Source organism: Centruroides sculpturatus, unplaced genomic scaffold (genome assembly GCF_000671375.1).
Source record: "Centruroides sculpturatus isolate CEXI.00-Female unplaced genomic scaffold, Cexi_2.0 scaffold654, whole genome shotgun sequence".
Lineage (NCBI taxonomy): Eukaryota > Metazoa > Arthropoda > Arachnida > Scorpiones > Buthidae > Centruroides > Centruroides sculpturatus.
Genome location: NW_019384883.1, coordinates 309,731 through 321,749, shown reverse-complemented (window position 1 = coordinate 321,749; position 12,019 = coordinate 309,731). Strand labels below are relative to the sequence as shown.

The window sequence follows — 12,019 nt, the reverse complement described above, 5'->3', positions numbered from 1 at the left end:
AAATAATAATAATTATTATTATTAAAATTTGTCACATTATTTATTTATATCAAATTATTCATTATTCAAAATTATTATTCATCCGATTAAATTTTAAATTTTATTTAAAATTTAATCGGATAAATAAATGCATTTTATAGATATAATTATGTCTTTATATAGTGTTAGTAATTAGTTTTATTGTATTAATATTAATAAAGATTAATAAATAGCAACATAAGTATGACTGATAAATTATATTTAAGTGTAAGATAAACACTGTATTTTGTGATGTATTTTTCTGATTAATTATAAACCATATTTACTACTGCCATATTATTGATTAAAAAACGTATAGATGAAATATTAAAATGTTATTAATCAATGTTAGCGAATTTAAGTGATCGATTTTTAAAATGGCATAAGTTAAATTTATATATTTAGTAATTTTTTAATAATATTAATCACTCTAAACGAATCTAACATTAATATAGTATGGTTGCTGTTTATTCAATTTCTATGTATAACGTCCTTTTAATCCGAAAATTGATTTGGAATAAATTGGATTAATACTGGTTAACATCTTTTGTCGGTATGTTTTTACTCTTTTTGGATGAACTGATACCCATCCACTTTAAATGAAAAAAATGGAAATATAATACATAATTACTGTGAAAAGTTGAATTGTTATAGGCTATATACCTATGGAAGATAAAAATATAGAAATAGACTTTTTAATATATACTCTTATATGATATCACTGAAAAGGGGTTGGAAACTTAAACCAACTCGAAGTGCATTTGAAGTTCAAATTTTTTCAAAAATAAAACCGTAATTTTCTGACCAAAAAGCTGTGAGATCGTTCTACCAAGAAAAATTCTTCGGATTAAAAGGACATTATATACAGAAATCTAACATTACTTTTTTTAGATTTCCGGAAATTCAATTAGGATTACTATTATGCCTTCCACATGTCATTTAGTGGTTTCGATGAGTATTAGACTAATCATTAACATTTAATTTAATATGGACTTATGTTGATATCATCTTGAATTCGTATGAAATATGCTTATTAAGCATTATTTCAAGTTTCAAATATCAAGTCTATAAAATCTTTTTATTGTATATATATAATAAAAAGATTTTATATATGTATAAGATTATATATATATATATATAGGCTATATACATATTACAAAAGGTTACGTTGAATTATTTAGTTAGTATGTGTAGTTAGCAGAGTAGAGCAGTAGTTAATATTACTAAAATTAACTTTAGGCTAAATAAATTTTGCTGTATCGATTGGTAAACAGCGATCTGTTTAGCGTAGTTTGACTTTCTATATAATTTCTTTTTTATTCGAATAAAATAATTTTCAGCAAAAATTCATGTAATCACATATTCTTGTTCATTTTTGCTAAATAATAATAATAAATATTCGTGTAATAACTGGCTATAATAGTTATATTTTATACGCCGCCACTTCTATTCTGGGATGATAACAGCTGAACAAGGTCTTCGTATTATTTTCAATTTCCGTCTTGCGATATCAGTCGAGCGTATTTTTTTTTTCTTTTAATTAAATTTTTATTACTAATCAATTGACCGCGATGATAAAGTCTTTTTCCTTATTCGGAACGAATTTGAAATTTTTTACGTAAATTTGAAAAAGAATGAAACCGAAACAAAAACTACGCTTCCGTCTCCTGACACGTCACTCTATACGTCATCCAATAATTCCAAGCCAAAATTTTTCAGCGCCACTTCGCGTTGTGTAGCGTACGGATTACATCATTCTTTTAGAGCGACCAATCAGAAGAGGTAGGTGTGGCTTTCGTTGAGTAATCGTGCCGGGTTTCCCACCCTTAGGGTATTTCAGCGGATGGTTATTAATTCTGCGGTTATAATTCGCCGGGCAGATGGCTATATAAGATGAAAGTATCCTCACCACCTTCCAATTCAGTACGGATTTCCAACAGTCAGCTAAAAGAACAATTGTCCGACGATAAGAAATCAACAGGTGTGGAGGATCGTATAGTGTTTTATGAAGTTTCGAAAGATCGGACGAACATCGAAATAATAACTGTGAGTGCTGCGAAGGAAGATCGAAAGGAGCATTCGACCAAGTTTGTGTTCTACTTTATCAAGACTTTGCTCATAATGTTTGCCTTCACGCAAGCTCTTATATTGATTGCAGTTTTGATTTTGGCAATTCAAGCTAGACCGGAGGTGAAAATACTTGAAAAATCAGAAACTATGACTGAGGTGGATATTAAAGAACTGGCTCGCATGGCTAGAAATTATGATCGTTTGGTCAATAAAGAGGGAAAGTGTTCGAAACCTGTAGCTAAATTAATACCGGTTAGCCAGTCACCAGACAAAATATATAAACCTCATTGTGCTATATTGCATAGGTGTTCGAACGATACTGGATGCTGTCACAGCGATAAGAAGATTTGCACGGCGGCGAAGACAGAGAACGTCACTCTACCTTTCAAGGTCAGAGAGCTGTTGAAAACTGGCAACTACAGCGAGAGGCTTGTTTTGCTCCCTTTCGTTAATCATACGAAGTGCGCGTGTAAAAGTTTATTCTCCGATCCAATTTCCTAAATTCACTGTTATAATTATTTATTAAAAGTCAGCAATTGTAAATACAGCTAAAAGTCTGGATGTGCCATATTTATTAATTTAATTTATTAATGTTTGTATTGAATTTGTAATAAAATATTTGCATTTTCTACTTTTGTGTTATGTTGTGTTATAATCACTTGAAACTTTTTATGCAGTAAAGTATTTTTATACAAACGAGTAAAGAAAATTTAAACTAAGTAGTGACTCGCTGCTGTTATCGTCTTGATGACGTAATAAATACACAAATATTTGAACGTTGCTTTCGGAATATTGAAATCTTAAATATTAATTATTAATTCAATGAGAATATAAAACAGTTTCGTTAGTATTAAAAGTCGCCATTCTTTTAAAATATTTTCGAACTAAAATATTTTTTCTTAACTTCACTATATAGAAATTTCTGAGATAAATAAAACCAAAATTATATAAATGTTATTGGTATGAAATAAATTTTACTATGTATAAAACGTTTTCAGTTTAAGTAAAGAATAAGATAGTTTTTTCATTTTAACTTGGATGATATAAATGCTAGTTTTATCGAAATCAAAGAGTTATTTTAACTAAACACTCTGTAACAACTATGATTAATATGAACTAAACGATAATGCTATATTTACAACAATAACAGATCGTAGCACGGTCGTAAATTAGGGTGATTCATTTCTAAACAATCTATCTCATATTGTAGATATAGGCCTAATCACTTTACTTGTTTAATTAGTTTAATTTTCTAATTTCTTCATCAAAAGAATTAATAAATAAATTAATTAATTTTGTATACCTATATTTTTGCATAATTTGAAAAACTTGCTTAATTTTATAGTTTTTATAGAAATAGTTTAATCTTAATTAAAAACTTAAGTTTAGATCGAAGTATTAAGAACACAATATTTTCAGACAGTAGACGAAGAGCAACAACTAGATCAACTTCGACGCCGTAATGGTAAGTGTATTTACTAGTCTAGAATACTAAACAATATAATGATTTTAATATTATAATTTTTAGTATTTTAGGGTCTGCAATAATCAACATTGTAATTACTATAATTATCAAATAAATATCAGGTTTTTGTATACTGTACTTAACACGTTATTCTTAAGTCTTTATGAAATAAATGACAAACATTTTGAAACTATGAAAGAAGATTGTACGAAGTAAAAAATTTTGTTTTGTTAGAGATTTCTTGTTGGATACTCAACCAGTTATAAGAATGAAGGTTAAGGTCTTTTGAACGACCTTAGTTGGTCGTTAACATCACTTTTACCCTGCTATGTATAAAAAAAATACCGCATTCCTGTTTAGCTGAATTGTTTAAGAGTTAATATAGCCTACATCAGATATCGAAAAAAAAAACATTGAATAAATATACATTTAAATAAGACTGATATGAAAGTTTAAATGAATATAAATACTGTACTTTCTCCTTGAAACAATCTGCGAAACGATCATTATGTCAAGTGTTTCTACTAATTTAATAATTCTATAACTGTTTAGTTTAAAGATATTATAATAAACTGTCGAAAGTTAAATAAATGAAATATGATTTGAATCTGTTTTTTTTATTAACAAATAGTCATATAAATGGCTGTAAAGTTTCAAAGACTTTTTCTAAGGTATTTTTTCTCGAGGTGCTAAAAGCATTCCTAACAAAATCGAGGCGTTAAAGTATTCGTAAGAAGAGACAGGAAAAAAGTCAGTTACAAATTATTACCGGAAATAAACCAGACAAAAAGTTAAATTTTATTGTATCTATTAAATTAATTGATTAAATTGTATCTATTAAAAGTAATTAATTGAAAACTGTTGATAATTCTGAACTTATATTTCAATATAAATAACGTCTAGCTGATTTTCATATTTTTGTTCTTATAAACAAGAAAATTACTTCATTACGATGAATTTACTAGCACAACTTTAAGCCTTTTTTAATACTGAAATTTTTAAGATTGTCTTTATTTCACTTTTTCTTTTCACAGCCGTACAATCAGAAAACGAAAAACTGGAGCATGATGCGTCAGGGAGAAAACAGAAAAAAAATTCAATTTTACAACCGAATTATTCACCTAAAGATTATAAATTAGTAAGTAATCATTCAGTTTCAATGTTCTTATTTACTTTTGGACTCATTTGTCTCACTCTTTTTATTATTTATTTTGAAGTTTTCTAGTCTTCGCTTTACTCCGGTAGCTTTAGCTGAGTATATACTAAAATCTGGAGATGAAGAAGGAGTCACTTTGGCTATTGAAGAGTTACTAAAAGAAAATGTGGTTGGTTCTTTGAAATATCAACTGTTTTTATTTTAATAAAGTTTTATACTAATTTATCAACTTTTCAGTTAAATCGAGAAGAAGCCATAGCTTATCTCCAGGAGATTAAAAATGCCATGTTGGAACTCAAAGATGAAGCTAAAGATCCAAACAAATTCAATGTAATTCCTAACACTGTAAGTTATAATTCCAAATTAATGAATCTTTGATATGTTTGTTAAAATATTTTATAACCTGACGTGAAAAATATGTGATAGATCTAATTTTAAATGTGCATTTTCGGTAATTTTACTTAATAGAAATTCATAAACAAAAATTTCTTTGACACGAGAATGCAAAAGTATCGATAAGAAGTTACCGCTCCGCTTAGCATAAAGATTCCAAAAAAGAAACAATACGTTGCAAAATTATTGAAATGTTTGAAATTATTTGCAGATTAATTTCAAAAAATGTTTATTACCATTATAAAAATTAATTCACGAATTGCAAAATTGAGAAGTGAAATTAAAGATACAAGCGAACATACTTCAATTGTATATATTACACGTATATGTCGTAGTCACATGCTAAAATTTGCCATTTCTTGAAGCACTAGCACATCCTGTAAAAAAGCATTTGTTTCAGAATCTGTTTAGTTTTTCTGGTCACTTCGTGAATTGTTAGCCTGGTCTCTGTTGAAACGAGTGTTTATTTCTGCATTTGTCTAATGAAATTAAGCATTTTGTGTAATATCTAATGGCTTATCCTTGATGGCGATTTTTACATAATTTTCTTTTCTTTTCATCTTTGGCTCTTTCAGCCTTGTGTGCATGAAAAGGATCTTTTTGCCATAAAATAGTAAGTTTGTTCAGATCCACAATGGGGTCGGCTGGTTGGTAAGGAACGAGCTTGACATATTCGGGACTTATAACCAAGGTGAAAGGGGCCATCGGAAAATCAGGAAATTTTCAGAGGCTCCGCGCCTGTAAGACTGGTTCCTTTATATTCATATCGGTAAATGCTGGCGCCGGACCATAAGTTTCCCACGCTGTTTAAAAAGTCCCATCCATCCATACTTATCAACTATGAAATATTCCTGATGTTGCTTGCCTGGATTAGACTCCGGGTCCTTCAGAGCTGTAAGCTGACATTTTAATACTTTCAGTCATTAAGCTATCGCACTTTCGACACTTAATCTCTGTAGTGTGTTTACAGCGAAGCACAGTACTACGAAAGTTATAAAATAAAATTATGCTGCATTATTGCCAACATTACTTTTTATGGCTCACTTGTGGATTTATCATTTATTTTATGTTTGCAACTGAAATATGCAATGAAATTTTTGAATAGTGTATTTATCATATGGCATTTGTTTTCATTTTTCGTTGTTGAATAATCAAACAACGTAGCCAGAAAAAATTTCGAGGAGACACTTGTAAAGTATAGCCTACATTTTTTGCTGTGTTATTACGTGTACAAAAACTAGTTATTTACTAAAATTATTTTGCTAAAATTGACATGTACTCGTGGTCTATGAATTAAAATGTATATACAGTACAGTATATATGTATTTATCAAATAACTCAAAGAAGTTACAACGTAGAGAAGTTGGAGGCATTTGTGATAGAGAACCTGATTTCGCATCGTTCTTAATTACTTATTTTTCTTTAGTGCGTTTATTTTGGAAATTTTGTTTAGTTGGTGTCGATTTTTCACTCCCGTTAAAAATTAATAAGCCATTAGACATTACATGAAATGCTTAGTTTCATTAGACAGATGCTGAAACAATACTTAGTTCAACATTTACAGAAACCAAGCTAGCATTTCAAGAAGCATTTGAAGATAAACTAAGCAGATTCTGAAACAAATATTTATTATAGGATATACGAGCATTTCGTGAAATGGAAAATTTCAGCATTGTATTTTAAAACTCTTTCTGTTCTAAGAGAACGAAGAGGGCCTTTTTATCAGGTGTACAATGAGAACTCTGGATGATGACAGACGGTAATTTCCTGAAATTGCTGACCGGTGTTTTCGGGTTCATCAGCCTTGTATGCTGACATCTTTATTGCCTTGGACATCCGGTAGTTATAAATGTATATCAGTAACATGGTATTAAGTGACGTCATATTAACGTCAGTATTCGTCATATCGTTCGGGCGAAATTGAAATTTTGAGAATTTGTAGAAGTTATCTCCAATTTTTACATTTTTTTGACATAACCAATCAAAGTACACTACTCTACTTTACTTACCAAACTGAAATCGTCGCATTACAGCAACAATGCTTTCTGTCAAATCGTACATGACAGTTTGTCACAATTATGTAAATAGATAATTTCATATAATTATAGTAATAAACCGATATAATAATGTAAAAGACGGCAAAGCAAAGTCAGTGAGGAGTTTGAGGAATATAAACAGAAAATATCGAAAACCTATTGTACTTGACTGCTGTAGAACCGACATATGAGGAACTGAACATGATGATAATAGAAAATTTGCATGACAGAGAAGAGGAAGATGATAAACAGAAAAAAACCTCTAAGGCTGCTATTCTAATGATAGCTTACAAGTTTTCAGAAATATATATCACTATTGATAGTTTATGTAAGAAGTTGCAAGAATCAGACCCTATTCCTGACGCAATCTCAAGTTTAAGCGAGCTTTAAAAACAACCTGTCTTCTGTACGCTGAAGTCTTGATTGACACAAATAAAAAAGTCCGTCAAGCAACATTAACTCAATTTTTTCAAACTAACTCTTTCACAATCATCTCAAAATGTAAGACTAATGTTTTTAATATAATTAAACATATGAATAAAATAAATATTAGTTGTTATCATTTGCATGTTGAATCATCTGCAAAGTTTAAATATTCCTTAGACAGCAACATGCTTTAACTCAATTCCATTAGCGCGACCCTCTGGAATCTAACTCAATTTTCTCATAGGCATTCCTATTTTGTATTCGCGGTACAGTACTTCCCAATAACATAATTGTAAATATCGAGATTTACGTTGAAAAATAAAAAAAAAATTGGTAATGAATTACAGTCACATGACAACAGATTTACGTAAATGAAAAGACTCAACCAACTTAAACAAGACAGGAAATTCTTATTGTGTATCATAATCAAAATATGACAATTTTATGCAGAAAAAATATAATTATCGTTTATTTCTACATTTCAATATCGTTTTAATGTGGGAATGACTCACCAATACAATATGAATAACCAAATCGAAACCAATTGCATGCATTTCTTTTATTTATTTATTTAACCAAACGACCCTATGACCATTGGCCTTTCTCAAGGGTAAAAAAAAAGAACAGAGAAAAGAGAGACAATAATAATAAAATAAAAATACACACAACTAATCGCAGCTCAATATTTTTACAGCTCGTTTAAATTGGCCTTAAGTACTCAAATCTTTGTATTCTTCTTTTAAAGCATTCCAGTTATATATAAGTTGATAGATTGGTGCATCTCGTCCAAAACAGTGCTTAACTTTTGGTAGAATCAAATTATTTTTCCATCGATAGTTGTAGTTAGAAGGCCTAAGGTATTTATTTAATTCATCACTTATATAAGATTCTTTCTTGCTCACCTTTATTAGTTTAAAACTTTCTAGAAGAACTTGTTTTTTATATAAAGCTTTTATTTTATCAATTTTGATATGGTTATAAAAAGAAGTGACAGAAAAATCATAAGGTAACTTATATAATGCTCTTATAAAGTTATTTTGTATAACCTATTCAATACAAAAGAAGAAGCTGTACCCCATACGGAAATACCATATCGAAGTTTAGATTCCATACAAGCGTGATATAAGCGCAAAACAATATTAATTTTGAAGTAGCACAATTTTATTAATGTACGATTGCTGAAATCGCGAATAATGTTTATATTTTTTGGAAAAATTGTTTTAAAAAAATCCAATATCGTACACAAAATCATACTTTGAAATATAGGCTTATATTTTCAAATTTAAAATATTGAATAGATACTTAGGAAAACATTTTGCATTTGATTATTATACTGTATTAGGTAGCCCGATACTTCAATAAATGTTAACACGTTTATATTTAAAATTTAAATTTTTTTTTAGAAAGCAGGCAAATTGATGAAAAATTAAATATATAATAAATAAATAAATAAATAAAACTGATGAACATATCACATAGAATAATAATTTTTTAAATTATAATTATTCAAATAAAAAACTTAATATTGAATCCAATAAATTTAAATAAGATAAAAAAACATAAAAGTAATTTGAGGAAAAAAAATAGCCATAAAGTGAAAATATAACATGATGTAACAAGGCTTAGTGCCTAAACCCAGTGCTTATCACTAGATATAGATGCTAAGCATTGTTAGGCAATGAAGATTAATTAGAAGGATTATTCATACATATTATCATTGCTTCCCAAGTAAATAAAATTTTTTAATATAAACAAGAATCTAACAATTTTATATCATTCCACAAAGAAGTAAACATTTTTAATGTAGTTAGTAATTTTATTTGTACTTATATATTTTTTTATATTTGTTTACTTTATTAGTTGTAACCATTTCTTTTCAAACATTCTACTCAAATATTTGTAACATTTTTCTATTTTTAAAATTATCTTTTGTGACTTTCTATAATGTAATCTGAAGATGACTATAGGCAAGTTAAAAACATTTGTTCCAAGTATAAACATTTCACTGTTAAGTTAGTTATTATGAGGTGCATAGTATCCATCATGTAAGAATGATCAGGTGTACTTTAAGCCAAAAGCAGTATTTGTGTATGGAGCACCAATATAGTTGTTTTATCACTAGTGGGATTCTATAAAAAACAATAAAATACACACCTGATATTTCTGTTAAAATACCTACTGTAAAGAATCATTTTGCATCTTCGGCAAAAATATTCTTTTTCATAACTAGATTCTTTATAAATATTCTTTTTCATAAACAAGAAAATAATAGGTTGAATATTATCAAATTAATTCAAGTACAGTAGAGCATTGATTATCCAAAACAATTCAGGACTGGGGTTGTTCGAATAACTGATCATTTACAAAAAAAAAAAATATACTGCAATGCCACAACACTAATGCAAATTTGAATTTGCCAAATAGAATGCATTTGGTTAACCAATGTTCTGGTTGATTGGTATTCAGATAATTAATGCTCTACTATAAATTTATTCATTTGACATACTTAACAGCTGAGTTAGACATATTTACTTAAAAAAATCAAAAGGAAACAGGGGACATGCATCCTACTATAAATTCAAATGCAAAAACATGGTTACAGCTTTACCAATGAGTACAATGAAACAAAATCAAAAATTGTAACAAATGCACCGTCTGTGACATTAACTTGTTGCAAAAGCAAGATCTCCTACAAGATTACTGGAGAATATCATAGATATTGTACCCAAGCCATACACATTGTCTTATTACAACAAATTGATGAGCCTATATACTACCAACAGGTTCAAAAACACAACTTCTTTAACTCTATTATGCATATTAATGCTTTTATTAAACCACAACTTTGAAATAAAAATATGCTACTTGTTTCATTAACGAAAGCTTTCTAACATGATTTTGGAGGCAATCAGATGGAAAGAGAATGTGCTTGTCAATCCCATCTCTTTTAAAGCCACTATCTTTGCTTTTTTTTTCAGGAGTTAGCTCAATATCTTTTCCCATTAAAATAATGATTTATAGAGCATGACGCATATGCACTTCTTGCTGTAATATGGCAGTTTCTCTTGCATACTTAAAACATTTTATTCACATGTTTCTAAACTTTTGCAACACATTATTGGTGTTCCTATACAAACTGGTGTCTGTCTGACAAATTTTAATGATGTATGTATGTATGTATGTAATTTCAATAAAACTTTAACACTTTCACAAAAAAACTTATATTCTTTTATTGATATCTTATTTTTTTATTGCACTTATATCTCATTTTCTTTTATTTTAAAAGTTATGATCCTGTAATATAGTCACTGTAATTGTTGATTGAAGTCTTCAGGTTAAAATGTAATTTGGAAGGTAGGACAAGGAATTTGAAAAATTAGCATAGCATGTTATTATTGGTTGTAACCAACATTAATGCCACAATGGTAGATCTGATAGGGAACTGGCCTGCAAATGCTCCATCAAGTACTCCCTAATAAAGAGGGTGAACAAACACCAATACAACATCAACAATGGGAGGAATTCCATTGCCTCATCCATGCATGCCTCAGCTGACAATGTGGAAGCATTATTACATCATGTGTCTTTATTAAGAACAACCTTATGGGGAGAGGAGATTAGAGATTTAGAAACTCTGGAGATAATTTTTTAAGGCCAACAGTAAGGGCAATTGTATTAACAACAAGAAACAAGTATTCCAGGCTTAGAAGCAGTCTACAATTCTACCTATTAAACAGTCTTCCAAACAAATAGCACACGTATGCTATATTTTCATTTCATTTTTACGTTTGAATTCTGCCTTCTTTTTCAAAAATTCCATTTTAGAATGACTTCTACCTGATGACGGTCTTAGGGTAGACTGAAAATGTTCAGAGTTTTAAATCGTGTTGTTGAATTTGTTTTTACATTAATACATTGTGCAGTTCCAGTAATAGAATAATTTTTTGTAATCATTTATGTTAATTTATTCATGAATTTGTTTAGAAGCTGACAATCAACTTTCAAACTTATGTTGATGAAGGCTAACCACATTAAAATTTTTTTATTTAATTTATTTTCTATATTTATTTTAGTAGTTGTTATTATTATTATTCTGTTGGGTTTAGTGGGTTACTCAGTTTACACCGGTGGCTGTGTACTACGCCAGACCAGAGTCAAGGCATAGCAACCAAAACAAAACTAAAATTAAATAAGTGTGTCAGTGTCTGTATTCAGGAATTTCCTAACAATATGGCATGTATTCAATATAGTGGCCTTCTGTAGTGTTATGTATGTATTTCTACTCAATTCTAATGTTCCCAGGCTTTTGTGTAGTGTGTGTGGTATCACACCTGTACAGGAAAGAACAACAGGTACAATAACTACCCTATCCATCCTCCATAGATGCCTTATTTCCTGGGCAAGTTCTGTGTACTTGCTAATTTTTTCAGTGCATGTGTTTTGTACATTGTGAGT

The 12,019-nt window shown here is 29.1% G+C and overlaps 2 protein-coding genes across 2 annotated transcripts in view; both read left to right on the top strand.

Moving 5' to 3' along the window:
* The window catches only part of LOC111631082, a 40,065-nt gene that overhangs the window by 5,608 nt on the left and 22,438 nt on the right, over window positions 1-12,019 (top strand). Inside the window, exons 4-7 of the mRNA XM_023375275.1 lie at window positions 3,508-3,553; window positions 4,588-4,691; window positions 4,771-4,878; window positions 4,947-5,054. Coding sequence (XP_023231043.1) covers window positions 3,508-3,553; window positions 4,588-4,691; window positions 4,771-4,878; window positions 4,947-5,054 — 366 coding nt within the window. The remainder of the gene's footprint in view (window positions 1-3,507; window positions 3,554-4,587; window positions 4,692-4,770; window positions 4,879-4,946; window positions 5,055-12,019) is intronic.
* Window positions 1,188-2,719, top strand: LOC111631083. Its single transcript, XM_023375276.1, has one exon. The coding sequence runs from the start codon at window positions 1,912-1,914 to the stop codon at window positions 2,587-2,589; it is 678 nt and encodes a 225-aa protein (XP_023231044.1). The 5' UTR covers window positions 1,188-1,911; the 3' UTR covers window positions 2,590-2,719.

Coding starts and splice junctions, on each gene's coding strand:
- LOC111631083 (XM_023375276.1), top strand. CDS start 1,912: ATGAAAGTATCCTCACCACCTTCCAATTCAGTACGGATTTCCAACAGT.